Source organism: Dermacentor variabilis, chromosome 9 (genome assembly GCF_050947875.1).
Source record: "Dermacentor variabilis isolate Ectoservices chromosome 9, ASM5094787v1, whole genome shotgun sequence".
Classification (NCBI taxonomy): domain Eukaryota; kingdom Metazoa; phylum Arthropoda; class Arachnida; order Ixodida; family Ixodidae; genus Dermacentor; species Dermacentor variabilis.
This window is the reverse complement of record NC_134576.1, coordinates 91,258,669-91,281,292: the sequence shown is the minus strand read 5'-3', so window position 1 is coordinate 91,281,292 and position 22,624 is coordinate 91,258,669. Positions and strand designations below refer to the sequence as shown.

Here is a 22,624-nt window from a genome sequence, read left to right as displayed (position 1 = left end):
GGAAAATATCCTGTCATGGACAACTTTGTCTATAGACTTTCTGAACAATAAAAAAAAAAGAGAGTGTGCTTAATAAAGCTTGATGGGTGAAATGGCCATATATAAGACTATGCAGGACACTGTGTAGTATGCTCATACTGTAAGCCTGGGTTCACCCATTCCACATTGACAAAACGTACAAGGTACACATATACTCGAGCCATAGTCCAATAAACCTGTCGAATGACAAAGCAAATCTATGAAGCCTCTTAGGAGAAACACCTCAACAATATAAAACCGACAATATAAAACCATCGAAGATGGATTAGTCGTCTAGGCTTGATTACAAAGTTAAGCTCCATGCACACGCACTGATATCACGTATCACTCCTGTTTGGGAGGCTGCAGGCAGAATGCCTGTGGTAGCAAGTCTTGCGGCTGGTCGTGCTGTGGTAGCTATTGCCACTCTGGCTGTGGCTTCAGCTGTGGTCCTGGTTGCGATCTTGCTTGCCACCTTTATCAAAGCTGTGGATGCAGCTGTGGAGGTATGGTGGGCATTCACTTGGACTCTTTGAAGTAGCCAAACTGCTCGGACAGGGTTTGGAAGCTGTAAAAGCACTGGCTGTATCTGCGTGAAAAGCCCAGTTGACAGCGTTTTACACATGCCAAAACCTAACACCAACAGAAACTTTAAGCGCTAGACAAACCACAGACAATTGCTTCCCACAGCTGATATGACTTTTCTCCCTGCCTTTTGTGAAAATTGAAGAAAGGTGTCATTACAACATACTTTCTTCTGAAGAACACTCCCAAACATTCCCCATGAATACGCACTTGTATGATGATCAGTACTGACGTAACAATAAATGTATGCTACCTGGATATTCGCTCATATTGATAAAACTTCTCTAAAGTGCTATCTGTGAATGCCATGCAAAGAGTGGTTGTGTAGTTAAAACACTGATCATCCTTGTTATTAGCAAGAACCCAAACATCATTAAATGAATGAATGCTCCGGGCAAGAAGTTTTGTGAACACTGGCCCTGATCTTCTGCAATATCTATTGCCACAAACTCAACTTCCGATTAAAGAATGTATACAAAACTGACTTCAGGACCTTTCTTGCAGTTTCAGGAGCAGCAAAACGTATGCTGCTGATTTCGAAGGTAAAGAAATATTACCATTCTACAAGCATGTAAAATATTCTTAGTGAGACGCAAGCGATAAAGTAAGAAGTGCTTCCAAATATTCGGTTTATAATTTCCCAGCACATGTTATGCTCTAAACAAAAGTTGCATTTCACAGCCTTCCAACAATTAATGCAAGCTGTCTGATCACATCTGCAAAGTAATAAAAGCCACATTAACATCTGAGGTCATTAAATAGAAACTTGGTACTATTCATGAGAAGGAAATACAAGCAGCTGGCACAGCAAAATGGTTCATCCGAAGAATAGAAGCATGTACGGAAAAATACAAGGATGCTACTGACGTTTCGGACGAGGACCGACCTTCATGGAAGTGAAGACCAAAGCGGCAGTAATATCCTGGTATTTTTCTTACATGCTTCTGTTCTTTGACCTGTTTCACTGCCACATCCTGTGATTCAATGCTACACTGATGTGTATATATATATATATATATATATATATATATATAATATATATGTGTGTGTGTGTGTGTGTGTGTGTGTGTGTGTGTGTGTGTGTGTGTGTGTGTGTATGTGCATAAGAATGTGTTGAGTGTGTGCGTGCACTGTACTGGTCCCCGGCCTACAAGGACCTCTCCATTGAACGGAGATTTAAAGACCTGTTAGTAACTATGGAAGACCCCCTCCCTCCGCCCTCTACTAAAATATTTTAACCGACGTGGTGATTTACTTGGCCCCGAGATCATCACTACCATGAAAGACCGGATGGAGGCGAAAGTTGACAAAGGCAGCAGTGGTGAAGAGCCTGGAGAACAATAACCAAGAATTTCACTGCTGACCTTGCCACAAACATCCTTGCGGTTTTCTCAGCAGCAATTATACAGTTCAGGGAACGAAGTGTGCCGGAAAAAATTTGAGTAAATTCACTAAGTACCGTTAGAATTAGTTATAAATAAAGATTTACTTTTGCTGTATATGCTTACATTGCTTTAGCGAGCTGTATGGTGTGCAATCTATAATGAAGTGACCTGTATAACAAAAAATTTGGCTAGCCCCAAGCATTTCGTTATAAAGGCCCGTTTGACTGCAATCACAAAACTTCGCTTAGGAGGGGATGCTGGGCTGAAAAGTCAACAAATGTTGAACAGACATACCACTAGTCAGCACGGCTTTGTCTTCTTGTCCTTAGAAGACAGAGTAAATTTGATTACCCTAACACAAACATAAACAAGCGTGCATGTCCTATTTAGTAAATGAGTGTATCGCCTTAGGAAAGCAACAATTCTAAAAATTAAAAAGCTAGATTAAATTTATTGAATAAATTTGTTCTGGGCACCTCATATTGCAGGGTAGGGCCAGCTGCTTGGAAGTTTATGCCTCCTTCTGAAGAAACATCGTGCATACAAACAGATTACAAAAAAATTGCAATCCAAGACAATCAAAACCATTCAGAACGAGACCAAAACAAGCAAACCAAACAACAGCAAGCGACAGCTGATGCGAGCATAGTAAAGTACGAAAGAAGCAGGTCGGCTTATTGTGTGCACATCACTGAAAAGGCTGCTCTCTTCGGTCTCCATCTCTCTGCTGTTCCTGGTTCGTGTCTACCATCTGCTGCTCTGCGTTTGCTATTTCATCTTTCACTGTTGTGCTCATTTGCTCGGTTACACCACCACGGAAAAAGAGAATAAGAAGTAGAATACATAATAACATTGCCTTTGCTCTCTCCTTGATAAGAACCATTTCCATTTAGTAAGCATTACTACTCGCTCTCGCACTAGTGTGGTTATTGCAGCATCTCCTGTTGTTTTTCCTTTTAACTTTGGTTTCTCCTCTTCAGATAACAATTCTCTCAAGTTACCTCCTTTCACCCGACACCTGGACCTCTGAGAGTACGAGCCATAAAGGAGGATTGTCATCATCATCACGATGTTGTTAGGTTGACGACATTAATTTGCGAATGAAAAAGATGGGATAATTGGAAATAAAACGATTATGACGATACTGTTTGCAGTACCTGAAGTATGGTTTCAAAACCACAGTTTTCCTAAAAGTGCGAATAGACTAAAAAGGGTGAAGAGTGAAAAATTGATTCAAAGACATTAAAACGTGCCAAAATGCATGAAACTTCTAGGTAAAAAAGTTAATTTTCTCCTCTTCTATAGCACAGGTAAAAGCCAAACTTCGCAGTGAGCTTCTTCATGCGCTCAGAAATCCAAAACACAGAAAATTAGAAAATGTGCATTTCTGACGAAAGTAGTGATTTTGGCCCCGAACCTCCCCCCTTAAATGCTGTCTGGGAGTGGCATCCTATGACCTATCGCGCTATTACCGTGACAAAAACTATCGTAATTAGCTGACACCCAAGTCTAGTAAACGAGAAAATGCTCCAAGATGATGTTAAAAAAAGCAACAAAGCATTCAATACATTTATTTTTCTACGTATGGCAGTTTTCACTTGCACGTTAAAGGGACACTAAAGTGAAAAATGATCTTCTCTGCATCAGTAAATTACCGTTCTACAACACCAAAGACACCACTTTTACAACGATAAGACGTTTGGTAAGCCAGAAAAAAACGCAAGAACGAAATATGGGTGACGACGCCTACTTAAGTGTCCGCACCTGGGGGCTGTGACATCTTGGATTTTGATGGCATCTTCTAGGGCTTACTAAATATATATAGCGGTACAGATTCACTACATTGTGTTCTAAAGGAATTGAATATTGAACATGGCAAGTTTCGGGAACCTTTATTCAGCCAACGCGGCCCAAATGCAAAAACATACTTTGGAATCCCTGACGTCACGCTGACGTACCGGCGCTGGGGTTTCGGCGCGAAATTCAAATAGTGATACTTGGACCTTCATTTTCTCATCTAATAATCAAACAATTTTTTTTAAATGACTGCCTGCAGGGTTCTCAAACAGTGCTTCATTAGTCTAAACTGATTTATTGTTTCGCTTTAGTGTCCCTTTAAGCGAAAATGAGGTGTATACTGTATTCATACATTAATAACATAGGAATTATTAATATATCTTGACCACTTATTCGCAAAAGGTGGGCAGCATTAATTAGATTTTAAGGTGAAAGCCTTTCTAGGCTCACGGTGAAGTTTGTGTCATCAGACCTGACCGCTGGAGTGTCCGCCGAAGCGTCATCACGCCATATGAAGACAGATTAAACACACATAAAGAATGATAATGTTATAACAGAGAGTGGTAGACGTTAATAATGACTAGTAATGACTAATAATGACTACTGATGGCTCCAGAATGACCAATATGTCTAATGAAGGCTTGTAATGAGCACAATTGATTAGAAATGCATAGAAATGTCTAGTAATGACTGAAATGACTAATAATGACTTGAAATGACTAGTAATGACTATGAAATGACCAACATGTCTAACGACAGCTTGTAATGAAAACAAGTGATTATAAATCACTAGAAATACTTAGTAGTGAGCAGTAATGACTAATAATACACTGAAATGACTTGTAACGACAACTAATCACTTTGATATGACCAACATGTCTAACGACGGCTTGTAATGATCACAATTGATTACAAATGACTAAAGATGCTTAGTAGTGAGCAGTAATGACTAAAATAAAGAAGAGAAAGAGAAGAGGCAAAGAGAAATAGGCGAATGATAAGAGGAGGAAGAGTAGGCTTTTGCCGTTGACCTCTTACGAGAGATCTTACAAGGCCCTGTAATTTTTAACACCTACACTTATTATCTTTAACGAAAAAGGAACTTTCGGGTAGAAATCGGGCTTAACGAGATTGTCATGTATATTGTTCAGGGTGTAAATATGAGGCATCGTCAGTTTTTATCAGAAAAGAAAGGATCATACATATGTGTAAAATGTTTCACACCCATGACATAACTAAACAACAACAATGGCTTCTCAAGACTTCTAGTGCCCACTTTGTCATATCGTTGCCTTTATCTGCAAATACTAACCAGTCTTATAGGGCTAGCTTACGCTCTAACACAAGTCTGATGCTGCACGTCTCAAGGTCTAAAAAGAAACTGTGCTTAAACTACGCACTGCAGCATGTGAACAGCTTGACAACATTACAACTGCCATAATGGATTAGCTTGCACTAAAACAGTGTGTAACATGCTAGATCATGTGTATTATTAAACGAGAGGTTGTTATGGCAACATCAGCACTTCATCTATGAAGCATATATTTACATCAAATGTCAATTCTATCTCCGATCTGATGATGTTTGATTTGGCCCATATTATTCTACCCCAGTCTGATTTGCAGCTATTTGTTCGCTAGCTTCATACATTACGCATAACTTACAGAAACTTACTCTCACAGTTATGAATACATATTAGGCCAATGATCATTCAAGATAAAAAGTGAGCCTTTGATATGCTGGCATAGCCATGAAGTCACATAAAAGCACTTTTTAAGAAATTCTGATAGACAGTAGAGTCAACTTCCCTCTAGGTAACCTTACAAGAGATATTTAAGGTTGAGATACCCAGATACCTCTCAATGCAGTTTTGGAATCAGCTACTGCTATTAAAAAAAATCAATCAATTGGCTAAACTAGAAACAAAGCTGCAAGCCCCAGACCTTTAGAGCTTCTTCCCTGGATGACAGGACATGTGGCTGGAGAGCTTGCTTTGCTGTGAAAAGGAGGCGCTGCAGTGAATGCAGGAAAAGGGACGCTCTCCTGTGTGGCAGTGCATATGCCTTGTCAGGTCTTTACTCTGAGTGAATGCTTGTGGACACAGGGGACACAGGTAGGGGCGCTCTCCTGTATGGGTGCGCACATGCTCTTTCAGGTGTGAATTGTGAGAGAAGTTGCTCGGGCACAGGTGGCACTGGTAGGGGCGCTCTCCTGTGTGGCAACGTAAATGCCGTTTCAGGTCGCTATTTTGAGTGAATGTGGCTGGGCAGAGGTGGCACTTGAAAGGGCGCTCGCCTGAGTGTGTGCACAGATGATACGTCATGCTCGTCTTATGCTTGGTCTTGTAAGGGCACAGCTGGCAGGAATGTAGCCCGCCATGCACTGACACGAGCAACTGGTACTGCTCCAGGGACCCTGATGGCAAGAGACCCGCAAAGTTGCAGTGAGCACAGGAAAGCAATGGGAACAAAATGTGACATATATTTAATAGAACTAATGTGCTAAGCAAGACAGTCAAGAAGAATTGCCCCACTTGTAAGCAAAATGCACGATACCCTTGGCCTAGCCAAGCCACATACTACTGCCATAGCACCAGTGCACGGACGCAGTACAAGTCTTGCACAAGTTGCTATCTCTCTATCATTATATTACTATCCTGAATACGTACTAACTATTGATGGCAACTCACAGAGGTTGGATTTGGCATGCAATTAAGAAAATGCATAAATATCCAATTTATATTTTATATGTAACACTGCATTACGTGCAGCCTCCGATGTTCCCCGGCCCTTGTGATAGAAGCACCATTATTCAACACAAAATTATGGACTCATCTATTAAACTAAGGATGACATGTTTGTTTTGCATAAAATTTATACAGTGTATCACCACAAGAAGCATCAACTGATATATGAACACATGAAGCATGTGAAATTAAAGATGAATGTGAATGAAGGATGCTATAATAAAAAAAAATATAGGACAACATGCAAAACAAAATATATTGAACACAGCATCTATGAAGGCCAAATGGCACCACATTTGCATGTTGAGAATACAGCCACATTTCTGTGCATTAAAAAAATATTGTTTCTCTCTATTAGTGATATGCAAGCACCTTCCATGATCTATTTCCATGATCCTATTCCATTCATCAGCTAAAGCAAAATCAAATTATAAAATACTCAAGGTAACTTACCTGCAATTTAGTGTGTCACTGACAAAACCACACTCGCAGGATCTATTGAATAGATCTATGAAAACCGGCACAAATCCACACTATGCATATATTACATTCTCAGCTAGTACAGTTGCAGTCTTTTTTTCTTAACACTGATAATTACATATCAGACGGCACAACAAAACATTGTTTTTTACAATTTCAGTAGAATGATGGGTAAGCAAATGAACTGGCCATTAATTACATTTGGCACAGACAAGTGAACAGTGTTGGTGGTACTATGTAAGCATCCATATCTATGTCATAATGGAAATCAATCCTGTATCAAATTGCTATGTTGAGAAAATGAGAAAACAAATGGATGATTTTGGAGAAGACACTGGTGAGCTTGTTTCCTGGTAAAGACCAAAAAACACAACTTCTTGGGAGGTTTCCTGGGAGCCATGGACACATCTGTAACAGCACAAAGGTAACTATCAAAGCTAACACAACACTAGCAACACAGACAAACTTTTTCCCATAGTACTGACAAACATATTTAGGCTGGAGGTACGGTGCTGCATTTAATATATGAGGATCTCGAATACCTATTGCAAAAGATAATTTATGCATTTGTGCCTAGCGCACTTCATAAGACTGGATTACACTTTTCTAATGCAAGGCTCTTGCTGTTTCAAGCATATATTTCTATCCACCCACAGTCTTGATCACTATGGCGCATCCCCCAAACACTAAGTGTCCCACTACTCCTGGAAATGCTCATTCTGACTAACAAAAGTTTCATTGGTTAAGACTGGTGAAGGCTCTTCTACAGCCACTGAAGGCAACATTAATATGTCACTCCTTGGGAGACACACTTGTACTAAAAGAAGGATAAACTTGTCACTGAGCTTGAATGCTGGACAGAAACACTCCTTATTAGACACGCTGGTATTTAAACCACAGGGGCGGGTCTGCCCAAAGCCATTCTGGAGCAATTTTTGGAGCAAGTAAAACTGCAGCTTGGAACACATAAAATTTCTTTTGGAGCAGCATGGAGCAAACTAAATTTCATTTTGGAGCAATTTGGAACAGATACCATTTCGTGTGGAATCAGTTTGGAGCAGGCCAATCTGAATTTCGGAGGAATAATGAAATACCGCAGTACACTTTGAAACCACGACAAAACAGAACAGACCAACAGGCGCGCTGTTCTGCAACTGTCTTAAGGAACCTCTAAACTGAATTTTGAAGCAGAGAACCCCGATACTGAAACCGACTAGTGCATGCAAATTCTGGTAGTAGTGCCTGTAGATCTTTAATTAGTGGTAGCAACCACAAAAAAACATGCATTCTGCAATAATGAGTCCGAAATTTCGTAAAGTAGCCTTTGACATTTTTTGTAAATGGATTCTTTTTTAATGTCTCGACAGTGTGGGTGAATTGCATGGAAACGAGCTTCACCAACAGATTATGCAAAGAAGCCAGCTAGGAACTGCTGCGTTTTATTATAGCGATAGCAGTTATATGGACACTTCAGGTGCACTTCTGCCGTCGGCGCTACCGTGATGTTCCGGATAATGCTTAAGGGTGACAATGTCATCGCCGCACGTCTATGTGCGAGTGAAGACTTGCGAGGGTGAGTCGACGATGGCAACTCAGTCTCGTGCGCGCACAGGCACGAGCAAGGTAGCATCCTCACCCCAGAGTTTTGACATTAAGTGTGCGCGGTGATCATGCGAGATGTGTCCACATTTGATTGTGCGTTCGTGGCACCTTGCTTGTTCATATAGTTAGTGAGTGAAAGATTACAAGTTTATACGACCAATAAAACTACTATCCTTACTTCGTGTAGCTGTCAGCTAATTCGTTACTGCTCTCGATGCTTCACCTTTCAGGTGAACTTGCGACTTTTTTTTTAACCATTTCTACTGCAAAGCTATTACAATCTGTTTTTATTCCAAATCAACCATTAGCCTTTCGGAATCGGGCAAAATAGCTTAGGCCTTGCCACATGGGCAAAAAACAGATTGGAATAATTTTAGGTTATACTGGCCCCGGGAACAGAGACGGCCGCCTGCTGAACCCGCCTCCCTAATATCTAGTTCGCATACTCCGCCCTCAGCCTACTTTTCATTGTTTGGCGCCACAGGGAGCAATGTACCACTCAACCCGCTCAAGCACGTTCTAGTACACTCTGAATATAACTATAAAGCCGCCCTGGCCATTTCAACAGCAGCAACAACAGCTGGGAGGGGTCACGCATGCACCAGTCACTTGCTGGAAGCACCAAAACATCCAGTGTTATAAGCATGAAAATAACAAGAAACCATGCGGGAGGCACCGTCGTGCAGTGTGCGGAACGTCAATGGCTCCACCTTTTTTGGGAGAACGAATCTGCTAGCTGTTCGCAGCCACTGCTGCAGCACACATGCCGAAGCCGTTCTGGTGCAGAGTGGCAAAATTCCGGTCAATTTTCTGTGTTTGCTGCAGAACTTTGTGTTTGTATAAAGACTATGCAATTGGTGCAGGGGTCCCAGCAGTGAAACCAGAATAAACTGCTGTCGCTGAGCTTGAAGCCTGGACAGAAACAATCATTAATGTCGCTGTTATTCAATTATATTTCTATTAAGATTTTTATGATCTTTTCAGCTAGTCAAAAACTTCCAAAAACTTGCATTTATCAGAATGCCAACTTATAACGCTGAACAGCATGAGGCTACAGCACCAGCTACAGCCTATGCATAAGTTGCATGTTTTACCTGGCAAGAACTTCCACACTGTGCTTGTCGAAAGATGCTCTGCAAGGATTACAGCGCCACACGAAATTACTTTTTGCGGTCAAAGCATGACATAATATGATGCACAGTACATCCGAACATCTACAAGCATTGCTGTCACTAGGTAGAAAAAAAAATAACGATCAAAAAGACATACCTGAAGCCTAGAGAGTGATGAAATATACATGTTTAACATGGAACAATATTCCTTGCAAAGCTCTCCATTTCACATAGATCACAACACTGCTACAGTATCTTTCATTGGTTCATGCCTGGCTTAATGCACCGCATCTGTTATTTGTTCCACTTAACCACATTATATTATAGTCTAGCTCGCATGCAACAGTTCTAAGTTGGTCAGAATAAAGCACTAATATTGACGATGCATTGCACTGTGTCGTAAACATACAGCTTAGCACTATTGTGGCTATGTCTAATTCTCGTTATCCTGCATGTACTTTCCATAGTGGTTAATATGCTTATGTCGATATAAAACAGATTCACCAATCGATGTGAGGGCATTTTTTCAGCCCGACATCCTCTAAACTTGCAATGACAACTTTCCTAAGCTCGCTAGAAAATAAATCGGAATGCCTTCTCAGTGGCTCCATTTTGCTTATTGCAACATTTCCTTTAGAAGAGAACAGGCTGTGCTATGGAAACTAGCGAGTGTAGATGAAGGTACTTCATTAAAACTTCTTTCTGGGCGAGTTGGTGCATACTTGACATGAAAACTGTGTACAGCGCAAACACATGCAACCACAAAGTATAAGGGACAGGAGACAGCGCTTGTGTCCTGTCCCTTATACTTTGTGGTTGCATGTGTTTGCGCTGTAAACAGTTTTCATGTCAAGTGTAGATGAAACACCTTTCAATCATAGTCCTGCTCTTGCAATCGGCCATCTACATGCAAGACCTCTTGTGTGGTTTAACATTCACGCGTAAAAGTATATGCCTATACATGTTAAGAACTGCTTTTATGAAAGGAGTACGGAGGCTGTATACAATAGACCTCAATAAACAGAACCTCAAGAGACCAGAGAATGAAATTCTGATTAACAAGTGTACCGCTTACTGAGAAACATGTGCAGACATGCAGTAATATATGTCGTATGCCCTCTTAGCAATGTTAGATATGTTAAGCTTAAATGTGTGAATATCGGCAAATTAATCACGTGCTTTCGCTGAGGTAGACAGCTCCTGGTTTGACTAGGCTATGCTAGTTTCTGTTTTGAGGAGGTACTAGTGACATATCAAAACATAGCTCACTGCTCCAGCAAGTGATTGAATAACATGCAGTCGTACGGTGGAAGTTCAAAGTATCGAACGGCACAATGTTGGGCATCCGAAATTTAGGTCACCCTCATTTTTGGTCATCTATGGAGTAAGTGGCGATGCAGTGGTGCTGTCCAACCAGGTCTCCACATGCAGCATGTTAAAGATCTATCAAGATTTTGCCAATATGATCCTTTGATACCGACCTTTATGGATGGCTTTCTGGATAATAAACAGGAATTTCAAGAATGTACTTGAGATCCTGCCTCCTTGTGAAAATGTTATTTAGACCTTGCTTCTGCAGTTTCATTTACAGAGAGCTACGAAAATTTTTGTTCCGATTAAAACAAGTTTTTTTCTTTTTGTATCACCCAAACACGGAACCACCTATCTTAGAAGCTGTTCCATTTAAGTGACCATTCCACTTAAGAGACCCTGATATACATATATTATACTGTATATGCTGAGACGGAAAAGCATGTGGAATATAATGTGTCCTTATATGCCTGTCATGTCTGGTCTGCTATTAGATATATAATTAACATATAATGCAGGAAATGTGATGTACTATAATGATGAAGCTTACTTGACAGCCCAGTATGCATTTCATGTTTTTTTCTATGCTCAAAATATTCAACATTATTTAAAGTATAGTGGATAAAGCAAACAAAAACAAGGCACTTCGCCCAAGTCATATTTATCCAAGAATTTCGAAATTATTGTCAGACACAGAAATACCGCAGGGGTTTTATACATACAAATAAGTATATTTGGTAATGTTATCTACAACCTAATGTCGGCCACAAGTCAAAACTAGACTGAGCAGTCCTCTTTGATATAACCTAATTAAGGTTTGTCACTTCTGTTGAATAGGTAGCCAAAGTATTCAGCCACTTACTGCAGAATTTCAATTTGTTGGCCGAACAGCATACCTTTCAATAAACAACAAGCTCAAAACAAGCATTTCAACCATCAAAAAAGCATAGCATACACTCCTCAGCAATTGTAGTGGTGGTTTTGTGACAGCCTTGCTGGACATCCAGGTGGATAAAGACAAATGAGAGTTGATAAGGGTCGGATCATGTTCAATAAAATTGACAACAACTGATGAAGGTTGACAAGGGCTCGTGCTAGTCAAATCAAATTTCATAACATCGATAATGACACTGCTCAAAACGAGCATCCGAACCATCAATAAAGGATTGCATATTCCCCTCAGCAATTGTAGTGATGGTTTTGCAACATCTCCCCTAGACATCCAGGGTGACAAAGACCGATAAGAGCTGATAAGTGTCGAATCATGTTTGATAACACGGATAATGACACCGGCTGAATGGAGACGAGTAAGTGGCACAATGCTTATGCATACTTAGACAACTCCCACAGGAGTTCCTGCACAAATTGTTTTTTCAAGCTTTGCGGGTGCAGGCCTTACATGAGGCCAGTTTATTGCTACTCATTGAAGCCTCAAACTGTGGTCATTGCAATGCAAAATAATGCAACCAGGCGGCCGACTATGAACATACAGTATTTACAGTCACTGACCAGGTTCTTAAAAACTGACAATACCACAACAATTTCCAAATAATTACGCAGACAGAAAAAGCTTATTGCAATGGTAAAACTGATTCACCTTTTTAGAATGCGTTTGCCACAGAAATTTCGGCTGCTACTTCGACGGTACATACAGTATAAAGCACCATTATCGCACATTGACACTTGTAGTTGGACTGCCAGTGCGCAGTGACTAGTAACCTACAGCTACAGAATAACTAAAATGCACTAAAAGACAGTACCCTCATTGTATGGCATAAAAACAACTAGAAAGGCCCATTTCTTTTTTTTTTTTAACACACTTCGAAGTTATACAGTAGGGGCTGGAATGAAGCATACAGTAAAAGCTTGTTATTTCACAACTTGTTAATTCAAAATTTTGGATAATTCGAAGTAGCCGCCGCGGTCCACCTAACAACTTATAGAAAGCAATACGTAACACATCCTGTTAATTCACACTGAAATGCGCACCGCCACCGGTAATTAGAACTCTGCATGATTGTGGATAGGGAGAGTGCTAATGCGCTGGAGCACGTTGGCAATGCTGCCGTCGCTGTGCAGCTTTGCTCTTTGCATTTGCGGCCCTTTGTTTAGGTTTGACTGCAGAGAGACATGTTTACGCCCGACCAGGCATGGCCAAAGCCTCTGTTGCAGGTCAGTTCTCTCCCTCTCTCAAGACCTTCAAGATAAAGACATGGATGCGGCGCTGTGTGTTTCTTTTTCGTTCTTTTTGCTGTTGTTGATCATGTATCCTCTCAGAGGCTATGCTCTTTCTCTATTAGGTGCTCTGCCGAAAAGCAGTACCAGCTAATGTGTAAAACATGGCGGCCGTGACGTTCATCAGCACTCACAGTACCAAAGTGCACAGCCTTTGAGATTCGCAGCTATCACTCAAAAGAAAGCACCACCGAGATACGTGTTTGGACACCGCCTATATGTATAGTGGGACTTAGCAGCGTGCAGTTGGTGCAGCTACGAAAGTACAATGGACATAAACGTCACAGCAGGTCGTGGTACGTCTTGTAAGCCCATTTTACAGCTCAGCTCTTGTTGCTGCAGAGTGCATCGGCAGCGCAAAGGTGCGTTTATAGTGCGACATTTTCGGTGTGTGCTGCTTACGGCCAGTCATACTATGCCACTGGCACTGTGCCAGCTGAAATGTCGTCCCCTCTAGACTTCGATGCATGCGCCGTCAGCAGCTGTTTTCGGAGCAAGCGCAGAACGACCGCCAACCTGCGTGCCGCTTTGAACGGCTGTTTGCGAATGTCAGCAAAGTGGCAGCGGCACCTTTTATCTTCGCTCCATGCATTGTGGGTCGGCGCAGTCAATGTAACGAATGCACGCATGGAGCAAGGGCCATCTCGACGTCGAACCATCGGACCCAATGGACACGTCCATTTACGTTGGCTGCACCAGTGATTTGAACTACGGACGTTGTTGATCTCGCCAACGTAATGTAGCATGTGCGCGCGGGTGCTCATGTTACGTCGGACTATATACGTGCCTTAACTGAGGCTTTTTTTTTACTTTCATTTGTTCAAATCTGATGTATTTTGAATTTTTTTAGCATCCCCTCGATATTCAAATTAACGAGCTTTTATTGTATAATGGTTGCTAGAAAAAGAGCATAAGACCCATACAATGATGGCACATTAACACATGTACATGAAACATGTTCACAAAACCAACAGAAACATGACCGACATTCCAAACATTTAAAAATACGAGAGTGGGGAGTGATACTAGGCACACAGTTCAGTGCTCCAGTAATGAAAATTAATGAAGATCACTAATGTGCAAAGTGAAAACAAATGCAGTTTAAGGAACGAAGTTAACATTTAGGATATAATACACAATGCAAGAAAGTATTATACTTGAAGCCCAACAACACATAGTCTTTTGATGGATCCAGAAATGTCCAATCTTTGCGCAGTACATGTGACTCCTTGGGTTCAATGAACCGCTTTCTTTTAAGGTCATAAATTGAAGACAATTGCAAAACCATGCACTACTAATGTGCCAGCACAATAGTATGATGATTACTGTAATGTTAAAAGACGCTAAAGACAATCACTATAACGGACCATATCTGCCTTGATAAATCAACCTGACTTTTCATTCATGATAATGATTCTAACGAACCACTACTCCAAGTAATTCAGTGCAAGTTAATTAAAGAAAGAAAAGCACTTCATGGTGGGACTACTGCAAGTGGAAACAAGTATGTTTCAGTGTTTCTTGTACATGTTACTTGGCCAAATTAGCATTTGGTTTAATTAGTACAATTTTGGCCACAAATCCTTGCTTGTCCTGGTAAAAGTTGAGTCACCAGTAATAAATAGCTGGAAAATTTCCTCTCATGGACAACTTTGTCTATAGACTTCCTGAACGATGAAAAAAAGTATACTTAATAAAGCTTGATGGGTGAAATGGCCACCTATAAGACTATGCAGGACATTGTGTAGTATGTTCATATTGAAAGCCTGGGTTCACCCATTGCACATTGCCAAAATGTACAAGATACACATATACTAGGGCCATAGTCCAATAAAGCTGCATAATGACAAAGCAAATCTATGAGGTCTCTTAGGAGAAACACCTCAACAATATAAAACCAACAATATAAAACCATCGAAGAAGTATTAGTCATGAAGGCTTGATTACGAAGTTAAGCTGCATGCACGTGCACTGATATCACAGATCACTCCTGTTTGGTAGGCTGCGAGTAGAATGCCTGTGGCAGAAAGTTTCGTGGCAGGTTGTGCCCTGGTAGCTATTGCCACTCTGGCTCTGGCTTCTGCTGTGGTCTTGGTTGTGGTCTTGCTTGTTATAGTCACCAAAGCTCTGTATGCAGCTGTGGAGGTTTTGTGGGTATGCACTCGGACTGTTTGAAGTAGCAATTTTGCTTGGAATGGGTTTGGAAGCTGTAAAAGCACTGGCTGTACCTGCATGAAAAGTTCAGATGCCAGCGTTTTACATGTGCCAGAACCTAACACCAACAGAAACTTTAGAAAAGCCAGAGACAACTTTTCCCTGCAGCTGATGTGACTATTTTTCCCGCCTTTTGGGAATACTGAAGAACGGTGTCATTACAACATATTTCCTTCTGAAAAACACAGCCACACATTCCTCATGAATATGCGAGTTTAAGTGATCAATACTGACATAACAATAAATGTACGCTACCTGGATATTCGTTAGCCTTCCTAAAGCTTTTTAAAGTGCCATCTGTGAGTACCATGCAAAGAGTGGTTATGTAGTTAACCGCTGATCACCCTCGCTATTCCCAAGCACACTAAATCAGTAAATGAATCAATCAATGCTCCGAGCAAGAAGTTTTCTAAAAGCAAGCCTTGATCTTCAGTAACACCTACAGCCACATATTCAACTTCCGATTAAAGCAGGTGTACAAAGAGAACAGACTTAAGAAACTTTCATGTAGTTTAAGCAGCAAGAAGCGCACTGGTGATTTCAAAGTATGTAAATTGTTTCAGTGAGAGGCAAGCGCTAAAGTAAGAAGTGCGTCCAAATATTCTGTTGATAATTTCCCTGAACAAGTTATGCTGTAAACAAAAGTTGCATTTTACAGCCTTCCAACAATTTATGCAAACTGTCTGATCACATCTGCAAGGTAATACGAGCCACATTAACATCATGCGAGGTCATTAAATACAAACTTGGTACTATTCATGAGAAGCAAATGCAAACACCTGGCACAGCAAACAAGAAGGTCCACTAGAGAATAGAAGCATGTACAGAAAAATACCAGGATGTTTCATTTCATTTTACTACCTGAAAAGCCCTATAGGGGCATTACATAAGGGGTGGGCGTACATATATTTATTATACATCAGTTTAAGAATAACAGAGCACAAGTTTTAAATATCAAGTTTTAAATGTTACTAACGTTTTGGCCGAGGACCAGCCTTCGTCGTAGTGAAGGCTGAAACGACAGTAAAATCCTGGTATTTTTCTTACGTGCTTATATTCTTTGACCTGTTTCGCTGCCAGATCCTGTGATTCAAAGCTTCACTTATATATATGTGTGTGTGTATGTGTGTATGTGTGTGCTCAAGTACTGTACTGGTTGCCGGCCTATGATGAATCCACCCTCCACTGAACGGAGACTTAAAGCCCTGCCAGTAACTATGGAAGACCCTCCCCCCTCTACCAAAATATCTTAACAGATGTGTTGATCTCCTTGGCCCCGAAATCGTCATGGCCATGAACGACGGGATGGAAGTGAAAGTTGAGGAAGGCAGCAGTCGTAAAGAGCCGACAGAATAACGAAGACTTCGCTGACCTTGTCACGAACCTCCTTGTGGTGTAGTCAGCAACAATTGTGCAGTTCATTGAACTAAGTCTACCAAAAAAGTTTGTGACTAAATTCATTAGGCACTGCTTGAACTCATTATAAATAAACATTTTCTTTTGCCGAATGTGCTTAGAGTGCTTTTAGCGAGCAGCACAGTGTGGAATTTTTATAATGTAGTGACCCGTATAAAGAAAAAATTTTGGTAGGCCCAAGGACCTTGTTATAAAGGCCCATTTGACTGTAATCATAAAACTTTGCTTAAGAGGGGATGCAGGGCTGAAAGGTCAACTGCTCAACCAACATGTCACTTTTAACGAAATTCGGCTCGAGGCTTTGTCTTCCTGTCATTAGAACACATAGTAAATTTGATTACCCTAACACAAACACAAAAAAGTTATGCTTGTCCCATTGAGCAAATCAGTGCATCACCTGAGGAAAGCTATTATTTTAAAATTAAGAAGATATGTTAAATTTTTAAATTAAATATGTTTTGGATAAACCACATTGGAGGATAGAACCAGCTGCATGGAATTTTATGCCTTCTTCTGTAGAACCTTATCACTTCGAAACTGAGTTGTTTCTTTCTTTTTTGTTACAGTGATATAGAAATCTATAATTTCTTTTATAGAGGCAATTTAGAAATTCAATATGTCCATACACTTATCACGCACAAATTTTCCACCTAGCAGCAAAAAGTTTTGGCTGCACCTAACAAAAAAGTTTTGGCTTTGTAGTTTCGAAACCATAATTTTCCTAAAAGTGCGAATTCGCTAAAAAGTGCACCAATTCAGAAAAAAATTGACCCAAACACTTCAAAACAGGCCCAAATGCATCTAACTGCCGGGAAAAAAATCTAAATTTCTTCTCTTCTAATACCGCAGATAATAATCAAACTTGGCGATGAGCTTCTTCATATGCTCAGAAGTCCAAAACAAACAAAATGAGGAAATGTGTATTTCCTACGAAAACAGTGATTTTAGTCCTGAACCCCCCATTAAATGCTGTCTGGGAGTCACATCCTGCGACCTATCATGCTATTACCACAACAAAAACTATCACAATTAGCGGGCGCCCAAGCGCCAGCAAATGAGAGAATGCTCCAAGACGACATAAAAGAAAGCAAAATTCTTTTGTTCACTCAATGCCAGCAGTGCTGAAATATTATTTTTCTATGCTTGCAGGTTCTTGGTTCACTGTTATGAGAAAATGAGGTGTATACTATGTTCATATAACAATAACATAGGAATTATTCTAGATATTGAACACTTGCTCATAAAAGGTTGGCAGCATTAGTTTTTTTTAACACCTGCACGAAAAAGAAACCTTCGAAAAAAAAATGATGCTCAACCTGATCGTCACATATATAGTTCAGGGTGTGAAAATCGGGAAGTACTGGCTTTTAGCAGGAAACAAAGGACCCTACATATGTGTACTAATGTAATGTTTCACATTCATCACATAACTAAACATCACCAATGGCTTTTGAAGAGTTCCAGTGCTCACTTGCTCATGTCATTGTCTTGGTGCGAAATATGCAAACCATTGTAATAGGGTTAGCTTATGCTCTACCACAACTCTGATGCTGCACGTCTTAATGTGGAGAACGAACTGCGCTTAAACTATGCATTGCAGCATGTGAATAGCTTGACAACAATATAACTACCATAATGGATTCGTCTGCACTAAAACAGAGTGTAACATTTAAGTTTAACTGTATTATAAAAGAAGCAGCAGCTATTACAATATAACCAGTTGACCAAGGAAGCACAAAAATCAAATCAAATGTGAACTCTACCTCTGATGTGATGATAAATTTAGAAGAAACACAGAAAATTTGGCACACAAATAACTGTACCCTGGTTTGAATTTCATCTATTTCATCGTTAACTTGCTAGATTATGTGTTATTTAAAGAAACTTATTCTCACAGTTATGAATACATTTTGGGCCAATCATCATTCAAGGTAAAAGGTGAGCCTTTGATATGCTGGCATAGCTGTGAAGTCAAATCAAAGCCCTTTTTAAGAAATTATGATTGCTAGTAGAGTCAACTTCCCTCTAAGTAACTTTACAAGAGATATTTAAGGTTGAGGTAGCCAGATAGGTCTCACTGCAGTTTTGGAATTACCTACTGCCATAAAAAAAATATAGATGAATTGGTTAATCTAGAAAGAATGCTGTAAGTCCCACACCTTCAGGGCTTCTTCCCTGCGTGGATGGACATGTGGTGGGATAGCATGGTTTTCTGTGAAAAGGAGGCGCTGCAGTGAATGCAGGAAAAGGGAAGTGTTGCCGTGTGGTAGTGCATATGCCTTGTCAGGTCTTTACTCCGAGTGAATGCTTGTGGACACAGGGGACGCAGGTAGGGGCGCTCTCCTGTATGGGTGCGCACATGCTCTTTCAGGTGTGAATTCTGAGAGAAGTTGCTCGGGCACAGGTGGCACTGGTAGGGGCGCTCTCCTGTGTGGTATCGTAAATGCCGTTTCAGGTCGCAATTTTTAATGAATGTGGCCGGGCAAAGGTGGCACTTGAAAGGGCGCTCGCCTGAGTGTGTGCACAGATGATACGTCATGTTCGTCTTAATCTTGGTCTTGTAAGGGCACAGATGGCAGGAACGCAGCCCGCCATGCACTGACACGAGCGGTTGGTGCTGCTCCAGGGACCCTGATGGCAAGAGACCCGCAAAGTTGCAGTGAGCACAGGAAAGCAATGCAAACAAAATGTGTCATATATTTGATAGAACTAATGTGCTAAACCAGGCAATCAAGAATGATTGCCCCACTTGTAAGCAAAATGCACGATAACCTCGGACTAGCCGAGCCACATGTTACTGCCATAGCACCAGTGCACAGACGCAGTAAAAGTATTGCACAAGTTCCTATCTCTCTATCATTATATTACTATCCTGAATACCTACTAACCCCTGCTGGCAACACATAGAGGTCGGATTTGGCATGCATTTAAAGATATTATGCATGGATGGTCAAATTATTTTGTATATTTAACATTGCATTACGGGTGCCCTTCGACCTTCCCTGACCCTTGCACAAAAGATACGATTAATCAACACTAAATAATACAATCATCTATTACACTAAGTATTACACATTCTTTAGCATATAATTTATACAGTGTAACACATAAGAATGCATCAACCGATATTTGAACATATGAAGTATATGAAATTAAACATGAATATGAGTGCAATCATCTATTAAACTAGGTATTACACATTCTTTTGCATATAATTTATACAGTATAACACATTAAGAAAGCATCAGGTGACATTGGAACATAAGCAGCACATGAAATTAAACATAAATATGAATGAAAAACGCTGTTATAAAATAAAATAAGAAAACCGTGAAGCCCGATATATATTGAACACAGCATTTATGAAGGCTAATTGGTACCACATTTGCATGTCGAGAATACAGGCACATTTCTGTGAATTAAAGAAAGGATTGTCTCTTTCTACAAGTGCAATGCAAGTATTTTCCGTGATTCATTTCCATGTAGCTTTTCCATTTATCAGCTTAAGCAAAATGAAGCTACAAAAAACTCAAGGTAACTTACTGACCATTTGGTCTGTCCCTCACAGAACCACCCTCACAAGAACTATTCAACAGATCTCTGAAAACAGGCACAATTCTACACTATGCATATATGTATTACGTTCCCTGCTAGTACATTTGCAGTCTTTTTTTTCTTTACCCTGATAATTAAATATCAGTAGGTGCAACGAGACATTCTTTTTTTACGATACGATTTCAGTAGAACAATAGGTTAGCAAACGAAGTGGCAATTACAACTGGCACAGACAAGTGAACAGCGTTGGTGGCAGCATGCAAGCATTCATATCTATGTCATAATGTAAATCAATCCTATATCAAATTGCTATGTTGAGTAAATGAGAAAACAAATGGATGATTTCAGAGAAGACACTGGTGAGCTTGTTTCCTGGTAAAGTCCAAAAAACACAACTTGGGAGGTTTCGTGGGAGCCATGGACACATCTGTAACAGCATAAAGGTAACTATCAAAGCCAACAAAAAGACTAGCAACATAGACAAACTTTTTCCCATAGTACTAACAAACATATTTACGCTGGGGGCACGGTGCTGCATTTAATATACGAGGATCTCAAATACCTATTACAAACAATAATTCATGGATTCATGCCAAGCGTACTTCCTAAGACTGGATTACACCTATTGCTGTTTTGAACACCTATTCCTATCCACCCACAGTCTTGATCACCATGGCTCATTCCCCAAACATTAAGTGTCCCGCTACTCCTGGCAATGCTGATTGAGTCCATCAAACATTTCACTGGTTAGCATTGGTGACGGCTCTTGTACAGCCACTGAAGGCAACGTCGATATATCACTCTGTGGGAGACACACTGGTATTCAAACCACAGGGGTGGGACTGCCCAAAACCATCTTGGAGCAATTTTTAGAGCAAGTAAAATTTTACCTTGGAGTAGTTTGGAGCAGATTATATTGTGCACTTTACCGACAGATTGTACAGAGATGGCAGAGTTATGAACTGCTGTGTTTTATTATTGCTATAGGAATTAACACTTCAGGTGCATTCTGCCGTCAGCGTCACCGTGAGTTTCTGCAGAAAGTCCACACGTGATAATGTTGTTGCCATGCACCATATGTGCAAGTGAAGGCCTGTGAGGGTGAGACGTCGTCGTTGCCGGCAGCTCAATCTCGCGTGCAAGGAAGGAAATTGGGGAGAATGTGCACAGTCTTTTGTTGTGCGCAAGGCACCGAGGTGGAGCAGAGAGGGAGGAGGGGGTCTACTCCGGCGGGTTCTGTGTATGGCGTGGGTGCCCAGGCCCTATCTTGAAAGCAATTTGCATGAGGATAGAGTGCATTCGCCGAGTGCTGACAGCTTTATGTGCGCTGTGTTTTCGTTGCTTAGACCACGTTGAACTAAGAGGCAGCATGAAATTCAATTCGGCTGCTGCTCCTGCCGCGCTTCCTCATTCCAGTGTTCCGACAGTGAGTGCACACGGTGATTGTGTGAGATGCATTCACGTTTGCTCGTGTGCGGGTGACACCTTGCTTGTTAATTTAGTTAGTGAGTGAATGTTTACAGGTTTATACGACTGATCAAGCTACTATCCTTATTAAATATAGCTGTCAACTAATTTGCTATTGCAGTCGATGCTTCACCTATCGGGTGAAACTGCGACTTTTCCAAACGAAGTTTGTATTGCCTCATTCCTGTCGGTGTCAGCATTGGTGTTGCCGCATGAAGAAACCCAAGCCATGCAAAAATAAATACTGCTTGTCTGGCTGCAGATTCTAACTACCGACACCAAGTTGCGAGACCGCCATGCTAACCGATTCAATCACTGTCAGTTCATCATATGTGCCCTTTAAAGCGGGATTTTATATACATGAAGTAAACGCAGCTCAGGGCGCGAGCCAATCAGAGGTGTCCCAACCATCAGGAGACGGGAAAGGGTGTGATCGCGTGTTCGCTTGCCTCGTGCCTGCCGTGTTACGCCTCTTCGGGCACGGCGGTGAGATGGGCAGGCCGTGTTTCGTTCAAACGGCAGCTAACACGGGCCGTGTGTCGAGCGTTACGCCAAAGAACAGGTGACATTTGATCAACGCCGCCGGGAACTTGCTCAAGAAAGGGTTCGTCACCAACATGCCGACCTTGCCGTGAGAGAGCGACAAGCCGAGACATTATGACAACGAAGAGCCCTGGATCCCAAACTTCGCTTGCACCCCT

The 22,624-nt window shown here is 41.0% G+C and overlaps 1 protein-coding gene across 1 annotated transcript in view; it reads right to left on the bottom strand.

Moving 5' to 3' along the window:
• The window catches only part of LOC142558438 (uncharacterized), a 60,965-nt gene that overhangs the window by 10,430 nt on the left and 27,911 nt on the right, over window positions 1-22,624 (bottom strand). The window contains exons 3-4 of the mRNA XM_075670573.1: window positions 19,066-19,532; window positions 5,734-6,363 (exon numbers count right to left, since the gene is read on the bottom strand). Coding sequence (XP_075526688.1) covers window positions 5,734-6,363; window positions 19,066-19,532 — 1,097 coding nt within the window. The remainder of the gene's footprint in view (window positions 1-5,733; window positions 6,364-19,065; window positions 19,533-22,624) is intronic.